This window comes from Cariama cristata, unplaced genomic scaffold, assembly GCF_000690535.1.
Source record: "Cariama cristata isolate BGI_N322 unplaced genomic scaffold, ASM69053v1 scaffold28364, whole genome shotgun sequence".
In the NCBI taxonomy this organism is placed as follows: domain Eukaryota; kingdom Metazoa; phylum Chordata; class Aves; order Cariamiformes; family Cariamidae; genus Cariama; species Cariama cristata.
This window is the reverse complement of record NW_009612942.1, coordinates 107,687-126,643: the sequence shown is the minus strand read 5'-3', so window position 1 is coordinate 126,643 and position 18,957 is coordinate 107,687. Positions and strand designations below refer to the sequence as shown.

At 41.5% G+C, this 18,957-nt stretch overlaps 1 protein-coding gene across 1 annotated transcript in view; it reads left to right on the top strand.

The window, feature by feature from the left end:
* The first annotated feature begins 43 nt into the window (after positions 1–43).
* LOC104160646 (MICOS complex subunit mic25-like) overlaps positions 44–18,957 on the top strand; it is a 114,926-nt gene continuing 96,012 nt past the window's right edge. The window contains exons 1-4 of the mRNA XM_009698828.1: positions 44–168; positions 2,348–2,480; positions 3,697–3,763; positions 6,075–6,219. Coding sequence (XP_009697130.1) covers positions 79–168; positions 2,348–2,480; positions 3,697–3,763; positions 6,075–6,219 — 435 coding nt within the window. The 5' untranslated portion in view covers positions 44–78. The remainder of the gene's footprint in view (positions 169–2,347; positions 2,481–3,696; positions 3,764–6,074; positions 6,220–18,957) is intronic.

Here is an 18,957-nt window from a genome sequence, read left to right as displayed (position 1 = left end):
GAAGGGGACAGGCGCTCTTCGCAGCGACAGCCCGGTGTGAGCCGGGGGAGAGGCGTCCCCAGCGCCCGCCCCGCCGGCATGGGGGGCAGCGAAAGCAGCCACGGCGGCAGGAAGGTCTCCTTCGGGCTGGATGAGCGGGAGCAAGTCCGGGTGCTGCAGGGCATCAGGGTGAGGCGGCCCAAGGGTGTTCTGCGGCCGGGGGATGGAGGCAGGGAGGCTGCAGGGGACGGGGGTGCTGGAGGCCGGGACCTGGGCTGAGGAAGGCCCTGGTGGATAGGGAGGTCGGGAGAACGTGATACAGGGCTGGAAGATGGATGGGGAAAGCCAGAAAGGAGACAGGGAGGAAAAACTGGAAGACTGAAGGAGTAGGGGGTTGGAGAGGCCATGGGATGACTGGAGGGTGGTGGGAAAGAGGACCAAGTGCCTGAGCATGGCTTTTCTTGAGCGATGACACACCAGTCCTTTATCTCCCCTTCCAAACTCTGCTCTCAACTGTCTTTCCCTCCTTACTGCTTAATGACTCCGACTTGCCCCTGCCTTCTGCTTTGCAAGCAGTTTGATGCTAAAGGCACTGCCTGGCTCTGAGGGCATCCAAGAGGAGACACCTCTGCCCTTGTTAATCGTACCTAAAACTTTGGTAAAGCACTGCTGTCTGAACATGCAGGGAGATAAGAGATCGTGGGCATTAGTTAGGATGAGGGGTGTTTCTAGGAGAGGTAGTGGGAAGCTGCTTCTTGAACTTTGATCAGACATCTACATGTGTGTGTTGTGAAAACAACCCCTGCAGAGTGATGGTGGTATCATTAAGGAATGGTTTTTTTCCTATCAAGATTTCTCTCCCTATTTTTCATCGGTTATTTATTTTTTTTTTTATTACTACCATCATTTTCATTGTTGTTGCTTTTTCATACTTTTATCTGTTTTTCCACGAAGATTTGTCTGAAATGAGCTTGCAGAGTGTGTTTTGGTATGGTTGCTTATTTTTCATCCCATTTAGACTAATCACTTGACAAAAGTTAACTAAGATTGTGCCAATCTCCTTTTTAAAGTGTTTGATGGAGGTAAAGTTGTTCTTGCCTGATTTCCCTTTACAGCATATAGGCAGGGACCCCTTGAGGACTCACCCTCACCTACCATAGATGTAACTTGTTCTGGTGCTTTAATTTAGTTAACTGCTCCATCAGCTAGATGCTGATGGAACTAGAGAAAAATATGGGTGCATTGTTACTGCTCTATGATCTCCAGGAGCTCCAGATGAAGATGCCCTATGTATCTCATGGTAGCTGATTAGGTTAAATGAGCTGTGATCTTTGTAGACTTTTCTGTTTGACTTCCTGAAGTAAAAGTTTTTCTTTTCCTTTTTTTTTTTTGTTTGCTTGTTTTGTGAAGCGAAATAATCATTTCCCATTCTTAGTACCAAGGATGTTATTTCGTTGGGTTTTTTTTTTGCAGCTGTGTATGTAAAAGTGGTTCCACTGAGCCTGTCCTTAACTAAATCTGGCTTTTTACAGATTTGTGTTTTTAAAAACCAGTTCGTATAAACAGGAATTTGGCATGAGAAGAATGTATGATGAAGATATTAAAAATGCTGTTAAATTGGGTAGCAGTGGCATAGCTGAAAATACGTCTTCTGTTGTGACCAGCCTAGGTGGGGAAACAGCCTCATTTCATTTTGTTCTGAAGCCAGAACAGTGGCACAGAACCTCTGACCTGGGGAGGAGGAAGGGGTCGATCTTAACAGTGCTGTGAGAAGCCCCTTGGACTGAATTGTCAGGCGGCTTCGAGTTAACTTTTCTTTCTTTTCTGTGGGTCTGGACCCAAGTAAGGGATGAGAATGAAGTTGAGATTGCAAAAATGTTTGCAGCCTTATGTGAATGGGAGGGCTGTGCAGCTGTTCTCTGCCATATGGTTTGCAGTACTTCTGCTGTGCTGAGCTGGGTTAGCAAGCGTGGGGGATGAAGAAGGATGGATGGATGGATTTATAACCTACTTAGTTCCTTTCCTTCCACTTCTGGTAAATATGTCCCTGCTCAAGGGGTTGACTTATTTAGTGGTGGTCTCCACCTTTGGTAGTATTTGTGGAAGATTAATTGTCATTGTCCAGTGAAGCCTTTAGGGTCAGCAGATTGGAGGTTTTATCACTTACTGATAGGGTATGGTTTTTTAAAATGTAAAGTCAGTGTACAGATGTTGGACCACCTGGATTCGAAGGGCTGTGGAACTGAAATGAGTTAACTGGCGATACTTTAGCAGTAGCATAGAAACTAACAAATGAGGAACTTTTATAGTGAAATGTATATACATTAAGAGTTGACTTGGTTAATTTCCTTCCCATGTACTATTTCAGCTCTCTGAAGATGTAGTGAACCGAATGAAAGAATCTCCTCAAAGTAAAAGGGACAACCAGAGATGGCCCCATTCATCCAATGGCGCAGCTCCATCTTCACCAGCTGCAGAAGGGAAAGCCAACTCTCCTACAGGTACTGTCAGTCCCTATCAGGTCTACTGACTGTTTTAACACACTTCTCTGTAGCACTGCCACTGGATTTTACATTACATAGTATGCCTGTATTTTTCAAGGCTATCTTGTTGTGAGAGGAGCTCTTTGATTAGCCTGTAATATTTTTATGTATGTAGATAGTGGCATTATTGAATACCTTGGATGTTACGGTCCTGTGATGTCCTCTTTAAGTTTCTGAAAGGTAGCTGTATCATCTGGCAGTTGGAGCAGTTGAAATGCTATGGCTCTAGTTCTGTCACTGTGTGACCTTAAGACAGACAACCCTTTTTTTCTGAGTCCTTTCCTTCTCCACCTTTGGATTACCACCCTTCTCAGATACTTCTGTCACTTTATGAATGTTTCTAGGATTTCAGATGAACATGCAATAAGCAAGTCAGAAATTTCTTGTTTTATGTTTCATTCCTGGCAAGCTGCCTTGTCTCTTTTGCATGTGCAGGGAGTATATTGTGGATGGGTGGGGGAAATACTGCTTGTTGTTCTTTGGAAAGGAGCTCATAGGGAAGGGTAGACTGACTAAGCACAGCACAGCTTCCCAAGTGGATAAGAACTTGGTTTCTGAACTTGTCTTTCTTTACAGGTCAGAAAACTTTGATTTCTCTTGGTTCTCAAATACACTTTGTTGATGTATGTTATCAGTGTGGATTTGTTTAAGGTATCCAGACTAACATGAAGTTAGGGAACCAGGCCTTTGCTTTTAGAGATTTGTTTGCTGTTGCCCTACATCTTTCCTGAAAGTGGATTCAGCCTGATGGGTGGCCTGAACTCCATCAAATAATTATCTCCACTTGTGGGTTCCCTTGTAATTATGAGGAAAGCAGGAGGTCAAGGGGAAGACTTAATGAAACTAGAGGAAGGAAATGGAAAGTAGGTCTAAAACCATGCTTATGTTTCAATATATACCAGGGTTGGAGGATTTAACATCCTTGCATAGAAGTTTCTATAGCATGCCTTGTTCATTGTGCCTTGTTGAAGACAATGCTGTCAGTGTCTCTGTTTCATAAATTCAAACTCTATCCATCGAACTTAAATTTCCTTGGGACTTTTCAAGGTGTATTGTTTTTTTCTCTTGGTGGAATAACACTGCCATATGAAATTCTCCTCTTCTCAAATAATTTATGATGTGATGAAGGACTATGTTTTGTACAATAGTTGTCACAGGTTTCTATTCTTTCTAGGAATCCAGCCACCAGCAAGTGACTCTGGTCAGAAGTCTACTGCTGCAGAGCAGGAACTGTACAGGAGGTGAGATGAAGTTCTTGAAAAAGACAATAGTTTAGCTCCTTTTGGACTATATATGTGTATATATATATGTCTTACTTCAGTCCAAGTGCAATGACTGTATGTTTTAATGCCTGAGAATCCCCTTTGAAGGCTTTTTCAGTTAAGGGCCATGGAACACATTTTTTTCGGGGGGTGGGGTGGGGGGAAGCCTGGCCATTAGCCAAAAGGAGCAGTCAGGGGAGCTGGTGGGCAGTTGGAGTGGTGTTTGGAGAAACAGGGAGGACCAACGTAATGAGTTGGTAACTACAGAAAACTTGTGTGTGATGTACATTGCAAGACCAATAGAGCATAAACTCAAGTACAGTTGCATTTTCTGGGACAAATGTAGAAATCTAAGTGTTTGATACTTCCCTTAGGGATTTTGGAATCTCAAACATGGTAATGGGTTTAATTCAGTTTATACCAAAAAATATTCAGATCCATCTTATGTATCTGATTCTATTCCTCCTCCTTTTCCTGGACTGAACATAATGCCTGTCAGCCAGTACTAGAGTGCTATGAATTTTTCATCAAGGGTATTTTAATTTATTGAGAAAGAAATGCCTGTAAAGATGGGGGTAAGGGTGAGGAAGAAAAAAATTGCAGAAGAAAACTGTCCTCCTCTCTGATAGAACCACAGCAGTCTCCTCCTAGTTCTAGGTGTTGCAGGGCAGTGAGAACTTCAGTTCTGTGTAAATCAGTAGTTTTCTGTTATAAAACTGCTGGCCTGATCTACCTGTGCATTCGTAAATATGCTGTAAAGATTGGTCTTTTCCTGTTCTTTATTTTGGTGCTCTGATGGTGTCTTTACCATTCTTATAGTCTAGGTAACAATGAAAGTCAGTCTCTGTGTGCATGGTGTTTTTTGAGTATTGCAACTGACTTACTAAACCTGTTAAAACGCTGTTGCATCAGTCACTCTGTACAAAAGTCAGAGATGCAACCGAGGAAACTCTCTGGAAAGCTGGTTCACTTTCTTGGGGACTGTGGAATTGAAATTGCTGGCAGTTTTTAGTGCTGGGCTGCTGAACTGCATCCCAAATACCTGATCTGGGAAAGGAGAGGTAGGAGCAGAAATGCAGTGGAAAGTTAGGCGGAGAAGACAAGAAAGGGAGGAGCAGCTTGTATGTGTGTAGCTCAACTGTGGAACCAGAAACAGGCATGGATGGGCTGAAATGCAGCCTGAGCAAGTTTGTGGATGACATCAAGCTGAAGGAGTGGTGACTGTGCTGCAGAGCAACATTGCCACTTGGAGGGACCTTTGCAAGCTGGAGGCATGGGAGAAGAGAGGCTGAGGGAACTGCGTTGGCTTAGCCAATGGAGAAGGGGGAACTAATTGTTGTTTTCAGCTTCCCAAAGTAGTGGAATAGAGACAGTGCCAGACTGTTCTCAGAGATGCACACTGGAAGGACCAGAGGCAAGGGACACAAATCACAGCAAGGAAATTCTGCGTGGGTATTGGGGGTGGGGGGAAACCCCAAACAGTGAGTGCAGTAAAGCACTGGAACAGGTTGCACTGAAAGGATATAGAATCCTCTGCCCTTGGAGATCATCAAAGGTTGACTGGAGGAGGCCCTGAGCAACCTGATCTAAGCTTGAAGTTAGTTCTGTTTTGAGCAGGAGACTGGAGTAGGTAACCTTAGAATCCTATAATCATTTAGCTTGGAAAAGACCTTTAAAATCATTGAGTCCAACTGTCCTGTCTAACCTAATTTCTTCTGTGATTCACTTCATGTTAATCTCTCTTCGCTTGCATGTGGAATTTCCAAGGCTTGAATTGGGCAAAATTTCCTTCATGGTGTCAGGTGTCCAGGCTATGGACATGACAAGGCCATTTCTCCAAGTGCCGTTGCTGCATACATTTCATGTGATTTTCTTTCCCTTGTAGAGCAAAAGAGCAGCATTGGCCGATAGGCTAACTCCTTTTATTATGTCACTTGATCTTTTCCAAAGCAATATCTGTTTATCTAGCTAACTACTTTCTATTCTCACTGTTTTCAGGTGGTAATTAAGTACTTAATAGAGCTAAATATAACTGAAGTATGAGCTTAAATGGTGCTAAGTCTACTCTTGTTGCCAGAGCTGTACCTCACCCAAGTTGCAAGTCATGTTTAAAGGTGGTTGTATGTTTGAATTGCTGCTGATAGTGGAGAGGCTATGAGTAGACTTTGTGTTAAATAGATTATGGGTTTGTCTTTCGGCTCTGGGCAGGGGTAGTCCATGCTAAGCCATGGCCCTGTTGCCAGAAGTCTGCTGACCACCTTCTCTCTCTTTGCCTTTGGCACTCATACAGGTATGAGCGAGAACAGGCACTGGTCCAAGAGGAGTTGCTCCGGCTGGCCAAAAGAGAAAGGGAAGCAGCCAGTGAGGCCTTGAATACTGCCCTTCAGCGGGAAAGGAACAACACTAACGAAGAGAGGCAGAGAGCGGCACAGCTGGTGAGTAACAAAAAACCCCAGTATGTTTCCACACAGGACAGGCTAAAATATCTCTGCTTGAGGGGATTCATTAAATGTCACTTGTGTGATGAGCTTAGAAACTTTGATTTAGGCTGAAACACTCATCATCTCTTAATTCATTGCTTAATGTTTGGCTTGCTATGTAGCTGGGAAGCTACACTTGCAGCATGTCCTGCAGTGACACTAAGGCCAAACTTGCAGGGAAAGGCATAAGCAATGACTGCGGGGGACAGCTTTACCTGTGGCAGGTTAGTGTGGTGTGTGTGTGTATATGGGGTTGTTGTCTGAGCTAGAGAAAACTCTTTCAAACTATCAAGTGTATGAAATGAATGTTTTGACATATACAGGATCAGATTCAGCTGACCTGATCTATCCTGAAACTTTGCTCCATTTTTCTAGGGTGTAATTGTGCGAATACCTAAACTAATAAAAAGTAATAATGAGTTCTGTTGTTTGGGTCTTTTATGATGCTGATAACAGAACTGTTATAAAAATATCAAGTATTGTAACATTTTGAAGAAGGCTTAAGATTGATTTTTAGGGACCAGGAAGCATAAACCCCTTTTGTACACACTACTGACTCCCAAACCAATCTCTTCTTGCCCAGTAGACAGACTTATTTTTGTGGACTTCTTGCTGCAGCCTTTACTACTAGTTAGACACCTTGATGTTGCTGAGGTAACCCGTTGGGTTATTGTCATACCAGTGCTGAGAAGAGCAGCAATGGAGACAGAAGTACAGGGAGATGAGACTGAGTAGAGCAAAAGGCTTATATCACTACACTGGATTGGGCTTGTCGTTGGTGCTTAATATTCACGTGATACTATTTTATATTGTTTTCTTTTAAATACTAACATTACTATGGCAATGGTGTACTGCCTGTAAACAATGCAGAGTCTTACTGGAACTGCCGCTTTTTCCTGACCTGCAGTGGTATGAGGTGTCAGGATGTGACAGTGAGGGGGACTGTGCTTGCCACAGTGAGATCAAACTGCCCATTCATTTAGACTGTGATGTCAAAGCTTTGAGAGAACTAGAGTAAAAGTAATTCTCCTTGCCTCGTACATACTGAAAGGATGGTTTAGGGAGATGACAGACTTGAGTAATGATGGTCTTTATTGTGTTTCTTCCATCCTACTGATATGTTGCATGCACTTGATTTAAATGAAGAATCCTTCTATGAGTGTGTTTTTTTCTATATGTTGAATGCTAACAACCATGGCATACCCAGGCACATGACTTGTCTGTGAAGCATTTTGAGGTTATAATATGAAGGCATTCTGAGGGGCTGAATAAATAAAATTTATGCAAGAATGGCCGTAGTGGTTCAGATAGAAGGTCTTTCTAGCTATGGCCCATCTCTGATGGTGATCCGTAGTAGCTGCTTACAGAGAGCATGAGAACAGAGCAGATGTATAGCAGTATTTCACACCTGTATACCCTTGCAACTTCAGCCTTTCTGGGGCTTAGAGGCTTCTTCAGCAAGAGGTTGTATTTTCCCCTTGGTGGTTAACAGTCCTTAATGAAATTGTCTTCCATAAATTTGTACATTTGTGTTTTTGGACCTGTTTGTGCTTTTTGACTCCATGATAACTTTTGTATGTGGTTGGATTGGTAGGTCTCTGAGATTGCTGTCCTGGATATAGCTTGTGAATGGCTACTGTCTCGTAGGAAATTTCCTCTTGGCAGATTGTACCTTAACCATGGGAAGTCGCATGATTGTTGAGCTTTAGAATAGTGGTGTCTGAGGCAGGTGACTGCTGTTCCTCTGCATAGGACATCTGGGTAAGCAGATGCAGCATTCACTCTCTTTCCACTGGAAAGAGAATATTCTCTTTATGAATGCAATTAACAGACCTCGGTAAAGAATAGGGGGAAGAAGCTAGTGGATTTATTGACCAATCTAAAGATGTGGCCTGGCTCAGAAGTAGAGCCCTGCCCTCCTGCAGTCAGGTGTAGAGTAATCCTGGAGAAATGTGACTAGCAGAGCCCGGCAATGTTTGTGAAGTGTAAAGAGGGCACCTCTAAAATGAGTTGAGACTTGACGGCTAACATACAAAAGCTGTTCTGTTATCTGAATTCGCTTTTAATCCTGCAGTGTCACATACTCAGATATCGCATACTTGATGCTCTGCAAAACTCTGATCAGGCTCTCCTTGTGTAACCCATACAAGATAGATAGTGACCATGGAGTGTTAGCCCAGAACGTGGTGCAAGAATGAGAAACTGTTAAATTTCGTTACTCTTTAACTATCTCTCGATCAGTCATAAATTTAAGATCCTTAAAAATGGAATAGTCTAGCCTGTCCTTGCAAAGGTGAGGTCAAAGCTATTGTCTGTTGGCTTCTAAATGCCTTCCAAGCAGGAACTGTTTTTGCCAGCCTTTTAAATTATTGGTATCCCTGTCAGGCTTGCTTTATCTCAGCTACAGTTGCCTTTTGGCGATGGTTGCCTTATTGTATAGACTCGATCCTATTCAAATCATATTTGTCCTTTGTCTTCCAGTATTGTTTTCTTCCTTTATTTGGAATAGGGCTTGAGTGTTTCTTGCTCACTCTTCTGCTTTTTAGCTCTAGCATATGAGGCAAATAATGGGTGTGAACTGCTCTTTCATTTCTCCCATTTCTGTCTTCTATTTCAGGTAGAAGATAGTAGTAGAACTCTAGGTACCTAGTGATACTCCAGGTGCAGAGGGCACTGGAAATCATCTGCTTAAATTTATAAGGAAGCTACTTCCAGGGTTTTTGTTGTTGTTGTGACCTACTAGGGAAGCCAGAGAAAAATGGGGCAACTCCCTATGAAGCTATGGGGCAGCTATGAAAGAAATAACAAATGAATAATTTGCTTCTAGCAACACTTAATTTAGTAAAAATTGAAAATAATGCCACATATAATTAGAAAGGTTTGTTTTATTTATTTACTTATTAAATATTTGCAGTAAGATCTTGAGCTGCCCTGTGCCCTTAACATCAATAGCTGGCTGATTAGTAGCATTCTCTTGTACAGTTGTCTCCAGCAGTGCTGCAATATTCTCCTTTAACCTTACCACTTGTAGACCATAAATCCCAATATGATAGCTGTATTTTGAAATGATTTCATTTTGATTGTGCTGAACGTTGCTTGTCATTTAATCTGTTCTTTATGATTTTCATTCACAGACTTTTATTATTGGCAGTATTGCTATGAAGCACTTCTTCAGTCTTACTATATAGTGCCCATTCTTGAAGAGAGCATGGACTAGAGCTATCTTTTGATAGGGAACTTGCTGTCAGCTTCTGGGGCCAGTTACTTCGTTTACAGGGTAGGGGGCAGGGGGTAGATTGAAACTTATTGTTGTGTTTTTTGTGGTTTGTGTGGGGTGGTTTGTGTTTTTTTTGGTGTGTGGATTTTTTTTTTTCCCCTTGAAGTGGTGCGCTGATTACAGGAGGGATTTAGAATTAAGTACTTGGGTCCTGTTCTACATTTTTGTCTTGATTTTTTTTTTTTCCTAGTGACTTTGAACAAGGTACTTAGCTTCTAGATACCGTAAGTTTTGAGTAAAATTCCTTAAAGTTTTAGTTTAAGAGCAAAACAGCTCTGTAAGTAGAAACACTGAAACATTCAGTTCCCTCTTTGAGTGAATATGGTTTTTGATTAACCATGGGAGACTGACTCAAATGGAAGTAGTCTGCTAAGCTGCTGCAGATGAACTCTCACCAGTTTGTGTTAGAGAGAAAATGTTTTGTTTGTTTGTACAGTGCTGCAGGATCATGGTGCTGACTGGACTCCCTGAATAATTTAATGCTGTGGGTACTTGCAAGGATTATATGTGCAGTACTTCACAGCAGGGCCTAGGGTGTTTAATGCTTGTAGCATGCCTTAAGTGTCGTGTGAAATATCCAAGAATTAATACAGCTATCTTTATATCCTTTTTTATTTCTAGCATGAGAAACATCCAAAATTGTCATAGTCAAGTTATTTAATTGCTTCACTGTGTTGGGAATAGTCTCACCTTTCCCCTGTACCAGGAATCTTTCCTTTTTCGATTAATCAAAACCTCTTCTCCCAACTTCTCAGTTCTTTTGGCTTGCTTTCTTCCCCCTTCTTACCAACAAAAGAAACTTTGCAAGCAAAGCTACTCTTTTTTCTCCTTTCTGCTTTTGTAATCTCCTGAGGCTGTGCAGCATGTGCAGCATATGCATCATGAGCCTTTTGGAGCCAGTGACTCCCTGCCTGATGGTTTTCGCTGAAACCTTTGAGACAAATCAATGTGGAATGGGGATGGAGAAAAGCAGAAGCTGGGGGGGGGGCAATAAACGCGATTAAGCGAAGACATCTCATTACTACTCTAGAAAGGGAGGATTATAACTTATAAAATAGGAGGATCTCATTTAGGGGCCATGTGCGCCTGTGTTATCAGGACAGAGGGAGAGCAAATAGAATAAATGAAATTAATACTTTGAAAAGAAGCATTACCCGGATTTGAGAATTGAACTAATATGATTTGTGCAAAGCCCTGAAGTTTTTATCTCCCCATTTAATACCCCTAGGATAATGGCTTTGTCAGAGTTATTGACCAAAAGTCGTCTTCTTCCTTCCCACTTTGAAAGAATGAATTCAGAAATGGGGTGATGGTAGGACAAACTTTGCAGCATGATTAGCTTTTTCAGACAAGACTGATGGACATTGGTTGCTGTGTGAAAACAGACTGGACACAGAATTCCTAAATTGCTGGGAAAGTGTTTCTCCAGCTGTTGATGATGGATGGCTTGCTATTTCCAGCGTTCCTGGTCGTGCCCTGCTCAATGGCTTGCTGGATGGCAACCTTTGCTTTCTGGTGGCTTCAGCATTGCACTGTTGTGATTAGTGTGACCTGGAATACAAACATGGGAGGAAATGTTTATAAGGATTTAGGGTTTGTCTCTGGTTGCTCCAGTAGCTGGTTATAATTGGTCATAGGCTGTCAGATTTTTTCAGATTTCTTGCCCAGAAATAATCTCTTTGCTCTTCAGAGCCTCTCATCTCTTCTTCTTGATTCAGGAGAGAAGGGCTGAAGGAAGAATGCATGACTGGGAATGCCTTTGATCCGGGCAGTGGGTTTTGATATTGGTGTCATCTTGTGAATGTGGGATTCTGAACTCTTGGACTTTGCCTGTGGCATACTTTGGACATTTCCCCTCTTGGTTTAGTGTATGTTGGTTTGCTGGCATTTTAACTGGTATGTTTTCTTCTCCATTTCAAAGAATGTGGAGGTAAAATTGCTTAAAATTACTGAAAGCAGCATAAACAGCCCATTCATAGATTGATACAATGGAGAAGAATTTTGGTGGTAGTAGAGGAGTGATCAGGTGGAGTAATATTTTCTTTTTGGCCCTCTAGGGGTGGAGGAAAGTTTTCTTTAGATTTCTGGTCATTGATGAAGCTTCAAGCTAATCTTGCTTACATTTTTTTGCTGTGAATTGTCCACTGTTGTTGAGCAGTATCAAGTAGTATCAGCTGTAGATGCAGCTGAGCTGGTACTGAAGATGGTTTTAGAAACGGTACTGAACATGATTTAGTTTTGTTAAGGCTTTCATTTACTTTGTGATAAGCTAGGGATGAGCTTCATCCTGGCTGATTAACCACAGGTAAGCATCTCTAGATTAGACTGGGGTTTTGTTGTGCATAATCTCCTATCATTGTGACAAGCTGGAGTGACTGGCTGAGGTCCAGTAATAGCATGGTGTTTGTTGAAACTGTGACAGTATGGGGCCATCAGTGAAGTGAGGCTGCTGTTTTTGAGGTCAGGCCTCTATCGTCAAAACTTGTCATTTTTCCTCCCAATTTATTTGAGTTGATGTAATGAAAGATATTGTCTCTGAGCTTTGCATTATAGTTTGGATACTGCTCATATCAGGGCTGGTTCTGTTGATCCTATTCGCTCTGCAGCTAAAATGTAGAACGCTGAGCTAAAACCCTTCTCTTTCTAAAGTTGCAAGCTTATGTGTAGGAAATAGGTTGGTTGTGGGAGGGAACACTGCTAACACAAATCTTGGGTTTTAGTGTTCAGTGGCTCTTTAATTTCTGTAAATATTTCTTGATTGAAGTGTTTTGTGGGTGAAGCAGAAAATGTTTATTTAAATCAGAAAGTATGGAGGCTTGTTTTAAATAATAGTGCAAACTGAGGAAAAAGCCCATTCAGTGATTTTTCTTCAAGTTTGATTTTCATTGGTGTTGCAGTGATTAGCAACAAGTGTCTGCATGTGTTTACTAAAGGAATGACACCTTTTTTTTTTTTAGATTAATTTTTGTTTTCTTTGGAAAATGACTGGTACATTTAGTTAGGAAAAAGCCCATTCAGTGATTTTTCTTCAAGTTTGATTTTCATTGGTGTTGCAGTGATTAGCAACAAGTGTCTGCATGTGTTTACTAAAGGAATGACACCTTTTTTTTTTTTAGATTAATTTTTACGTTTTCTTTGGAAAATGACTGGTGCATTTAGTTACTGGAACATTAATTCCTATATATAGTGTGGGTACCGCCAGTTGTGGGGGCAGTAGCCCCTGATGAGTCTTGACCTCTGCAGTTTGGCTGTTTGCAGAGTGTTCACGTACTGTGTGTCAAACACTCACATACCTACCCTTAGTGAGTGAACTCTGACTAGGTTAGCAGGAGTGGTATTGTCTTTGGCTAGAAGTTGCAATGCAGTTGTTTTCAATTGCTTTCACTAATTGAATAAATGCCTTTTAAATGTGTTGAATCAAATGAAAAGATGTGGGTTTTGGTTTAAGCTTTAATGATTCATTACAAAATGTTGCAAGCAATTGGTAGGGGGATTTAAATAGCTAATCTGAGTAGCTTCAGATCTCGTTCCTTCTATCCCCCTCATTTTTGTTTTCTGAGCTAAGAGAGAGTTTTCTAGACTTTCCTTTGATGAAAGTGTATTAATGTGTGGAGTCTTTAAAGTTAGTGGCCTGTTTTTCTATAGCCTGTGGCCAGAGTGTCCCTCTTTCCCCCACAGTTGAGTTCCTCTTTGGCTGCTACCTTCTAGTATAGAAGTGGGTGCATTTCTGCAGGGAAGGAATTACTGCTTTTTATGAAACCATGAAACATTTAAAGGAGCCCTATAGGAAGTAATCTTGCAGTATTAAATGGTGGACTTTGGAAAGATGTACATTAAATTTAAGCTTGGCATGGTGAGGATCTACATGTCTTCTGTCTCCAGCAAGCTAATAACTTCTGATCTCTGGAGTATCAGTGAGGTCTAAATTTAACTAAAGCAATTTTTGAGAATGTGTACTACAGTGAACCCAGAAAGTAAAGACAAAGCCAAACCAAAAGAAAACCTCCTCTTTCTCCGTCTTCTCTTGAGGGAAGGCAAAGCTGTTACTGGCTAAGGGTAAGAGGCTGCGTATATACTCCTTATTTTCCCTGCTACTGCTGCTATGATTTGTCAGACATTTATAGCTTGCTTTTTTAACAGCTTCCAATTTCTGCAGCTAGTCTTTTATCTCCTGACTGAAGGTTAATTTGTATTTGGAGAGTTTTTGCAGATTTCAGCAGCTGATGGTCGTTTGAGCTTCTCATTTTTATAGTCTCTTGGGCTAAGGGACCTTATCACAAGGTTGGCCTCTTTTTAAATCCTACAGCTGCAACAAATTGAAGTTGTCTGTGGTGCTACCTACCTCCCCTGTCTTGCCTTCAATTCTCCTGCGCCCATATTTCACACTTTTTTTTTGTCTACCAAGTTCATATTCCCCACAGAAACTTCTTCCAGATACGTTTGTTCTGACTTAGGGTTACTGTAAACCCATTCCATTGTTTAAGAACCAAAAGATAAAATTAGCCTTCCTTTCCCCCTATCTATAACTACAAAACATTCAGATAATAAAGAAATAAGAGAATATGTTGATGCTTTTCCGTGAATGATCCAGCAAACCTAGTACTGCATCTTTCTTTTTTTTTACTGCCAAACTACTGTGGAGTAGTAGAATTCTACTCTAATTTTACATCTAATTTTGGGCGCATAAGCGACAGATTCGGTGATGCATCAGGGTATTTCACTAGACTTTCCTTTCCTACAAGCCATTATTAGTCAAATATGATATGATTTGTGGTATGAGATTGTCATAGGTATAAAGGCTGAGAGTGTTATAAGAATGTAGTTCCCACTAGCTTGGCTAAACTTTACTTTTGGATTGTGGTTTTGCTTGTCTGTGTTTTGAGTATTTGGGATATTGCATATATCTAACTTAGTATTTGCTGATAGCTTTCCAGTATTCACTGTATTTTATCTAAAAAATGACAGTGTTTGAATTTTGAATCAATGATCCTTGATCATGGAAAATTTTCTTGATGTTTCTGACTGGGAAGTGTTACTTAAAAAGAGAGCAACATTATGTATTTAAAGGGCTAATACAATAGCTACAAAATAAGCTTGCAGTGTGCAGTGCATGGCACACTTTGGTTGTTCTTGTGCTCTCAGATGATGGGGATGTGAGGTAGGTGACCTGCCACTAGATGTCGTTTCTGTCATATTCCCTAAATGCCATGAAAACTAGCTTTGATGCTTCTCCCACTTTTTCTTGGAACCTTAAGGTATATGTCTTGATGTGATCCTCGTTGGCAGCAGAGGGGTGATAAAGAAAATACCAGAGACGGGCAGAGTGTTCTGCACCGGCAGTGGTGTGAGAGAGAGACAGTGCAGGGTACTTTCTGGGTCTCAATAAGAAAGTCTGACAAGTGGCCCTAAAATAGCTGTTTTAATAAGATAGACTAGAAAGAGGACTATAGAATGCAAGTAAATCTCACGTCCCTTCAGATGCTGGGAGCCCTGCTTTCATGCAGCATTGTACAGACCCTGGATGGATTTTTCCCGTGGCATGCTGTGCAGATGGAGAGGTTCCTCCTTTTTCATCATTTGAGCAATTATATTCTTAAAAGAAAACAACTCTGTTCATGTGAGAACGTCTTGCTGCTCTTTTAGATAAGGGGAAGGTCCCTTGGGTCCAGTGCTGAGGGGCAGCTGCCTGCAGGCTCCTCTGTTACGAAGCCAAGGAATCTGTGCAGCACAAGACAGGCCTGAAGGCTGCCCTGTGTCTGGGCATGCAGCACAGCAAGCACAGGCCTGCGCCTGCTCAGGCTAACTGTTCTGTGGATCACCACCTCCTCGACACACAGTGGTCTTCTGGTCAGGATCACTACGTTCCACCCCTTCATCCACATACAAGTTACCTTTATCAAAGATAAGTAAGTCAGAGATGATATTAGCAAGCTGTTCAGCTGATAGGAAGTTTCCTGGTGGGTTGGAATGTTGTCTGTGTGGTAACTCCTGTCAGTGCACAGCACGGACCAGCATGGGGTATTCCAGCAGGTTCCCATACAGCAGCTGCTCATGGTAACATAGGGGCTTCTCAAGCTCCCAGTACTAGGCCCAACAGAGCAGATGTGTCCTGTTCAAGATCACATTTCCTCAAATACAGTGTCTTCCACAAGTCTCCCAATACAAATAGCTTTGTTGGGTCGTACTAGAAGATGAAGCCGAGTCTACATGGTATGATGTGAGAAATCAAAATAAGCAGTGATGTTATTTCTTTATTTCTCACCTTAAAGAAAAGTTAGGGCAAGCTGATACAAAGACTAAATTTCACTGAGGCTTTTTCCAGTTTGTTTATACCCTCTGCTACAGTTGGGCATCCTCAAACCTGCTTCTATTTGCTGATTAAGTTTATTTTCTTTCTTGTTTGCTTTCCTCTCTCTCCCTCTTTCTCTCTCTGTCTTTTTACTTTCCCAAAACTGCAGGAGGGTTTGCTCCTGCTGCCTCTCCTCGTTGGTGGTGTTATCAGGCACGTGTGCAGCGGGCGAGATTGCAAACGCCAGTGTTCTCCGGGATTCTAAGCATCAGACAATGTTTTACACGGCGTCCCATTCTCTAGCTGGCTGGTTGGACATGATGTTGGTACCTTATCTTCACGCTGACACACACTGGACATTAATAGAAATACATTGCTGAGGCACATGTGTGGAATTTCAAGCAGCCTTTCTAGCTGTGCTTTAGATAGTCTATTGTGTGCTTAACCTCTTGGAAGAGGTTTTGATGAGAAACGCATAACGTTAACTCTTGGGCAGCTGGGTGGACTCTGTTAGAGTTTCTTATTACAGTCAGCATAATGTCTTCCTAATTGCATGCTGTTTAGGTGTTTTGGAGCTTCAGCAATTTTAAACCTATATTTCTGTGAGAAATACTCCTTCTTCCTCATGCAAAATTTTAGGGAAGAAATAGCTATGTGTATTGCACATGGGGAGGAGGTGGGAAAGACGTGCTGCAGAGGGAAGCGAGCTGCCAGCACCCTTGTTTAGCTTTGTCTAAAGTCTGTCCCTGTATGATTTTTGGCTCTGTGATTGCCTTACATCAACTGAAAAAATGACCTGGATGCAACTGCTGCTGTTTGCCAGGAATTCCTTCTGCTTTTGGAGCACATCAGAATTTTTATTGTTTCCTTTGTACTATATATGTATACTTTCCGTGCTTGTTTGTTATGACCATCTGCAATTATATATATTATTTATGAGTACTGAGTAAAACATGATGGAAAGTAGCTTCTTAAAAGGGACTGTACTAAGGGAGAGGAAATGAGCTGATGACTTTCTCTTTGATTTTTAGAAACGGAAATAGAACACCTGCAAGCTTATGAGGGAGGGAAGGAATTAGAGAGTTAGCTGGCTTTTTTTCCTGTCTGCATATTACATTGGGTGTTTAGAGCCTTTTTAGCCTCGAAGACTTCATGATAATGGGCAAACTTGAAGGATGATGCAGTAGGAGTCGAGAGTAAAAATTGATCAAACAGACAGATAGAGCAGGGCTATGTATAATTACTGTCCAAAAGAAAAAAGCTCCATAGTTTAATACCTACTTGAGTAGTACATTAGATGAAGGATACATTTGTTAAATAACCAGTGCTCTTCCAATTAGGACTGAGAGCTTGCCACGTATATTCGCTGAATCTTCAGCCTAATGCTTTTGCCATGGAAAAAGTGGTTCGCTGTCTAGCGGATGACTTCAAGCCCCTTTCTTTTTCTAAACACATAGGCTCATCTCTCTTCTCTCTCCTTTTTCCCTTCTTTCTAGCCTCTGAGCAGAAAGGATTTGTTCCTCAGTGATCATCATGCTATAGCTGTAATTAGCACTGTCAAGCTGAAACTGTGACTCCCCTCTAGCTTCCGAACTTCCAGTACACAAATGGTTCCTTACAAAAGCAGTTCTCTTCCCAGCTGAGGACCTGAACAATCAGTCATTTTTGTATTTTCTTATGATATGCTCTCCTAGTTTAATAGCTAAATGTGGAACAAGAGGGATAGGGAATAAGGGTAAGTTTAAAACAAACAAACACCAAAATGAAAAAAAACCCCACAACAAAACAAAACCCAATAAACCACCACAAAACAAAACAAAGCAGCACCCCAAAAAACCAAAACCAAGAAAACTTCCCAAAACCAACAGCAATAATGACAAAGAGTTATGTCAGCTGCAGATAAACTTGCAGCTCTCTTGAATCCTCTTCCCTAATTTTTCAGGGTAAAAGAATTTTGTTGCAAGTACAAAACTTGAAAAAGCATGAGAGCTTTAAACTGCAAAGCCAACTGCAATTTTAAAGATAATGAATGTCAGTCCAGCCTATAGTTTTTTGTCGTTTAAAAAGTTGCCCACCCCAGCCAGTGTGCCTTTTCCTGTTCAAAGCTGAGCATTTTGCAGTGTAATTTTTCTAAGCTTTGTGCTGCTGAAGGTTATCATAGAGTTCTGTTAAAAACCTACTTGCCTGTGATTTCCTGTTATACAGTGACCTGCAAAAAGAGGTAGTTCTCTGGTCAAGTAAGAATTTGACACTGTTCCTTTACTGGTAATGGAATTGGGATGTGTCAACACCTTTTCCCATCTGATGACTGTTCGGAAGCCTATGTTCAGAAGCCGGCTCTCAGGTCACTCTGCCCTTGTTCCAGATCGTGATGAAGGTCCAAGTGCAATCTTGAAGCTGGTGCCAGCCACTTGCATTTTCTTTCTTTAGAACAATTTAGAAGTAGTTCATCAAATGTTATGCATCTGTGCATATCTATCTGGATTAATTACAATGGAACTCTTATTTTTACCCCAAATTAAGTGGGGACCATTAGCTGTGTTCCTGCTCCAATAATCTCATTCTGCCATAGCAGGCTTATTTTCTAAGGTTAATAAGGAATATGTTAAGGCACCTGGAGGGAAAGGAGTTCTAATGGTCTTAGCTGCCATTCTTCTCTGTGTAGTTGGGACTAGTGTGGTTGATAAATACTTCGCTGCCTCAGGCCTTGCAAATGCAGGCTGCTCCCTTAGGAAAGAAGGTAGTTCAAGGAATACCATGACTGTTCTTCAGATGGGATTGAAGTGGCTAGGTAGAAGAGACTTCCTCCAGCATAGTCTCACTAACATGAATTTTAACCCCTCTTAATTTCAGTGTTTTGCTGTCAAGTATCTTGGTGGACAGGTAATGGTAGATGATAGATTTTTCTGACTACATGCGTGTGCAAGCACAGGCAAAATTTTGCCTTGTTTACACATATGTTTAGAAGTTACATCTGCTTTCTGCACAAGAAATACCGGGCATTCTTAAACTGCAGTAAAAATTAACGTCTTTGTAAGAATGAATAATAAACTTCCATACAATTAGCCTAATTTCATATCGTTGCTCATTGGCCAGCAGATGTTGCTGTTGAGCTTGGTTAGACTTC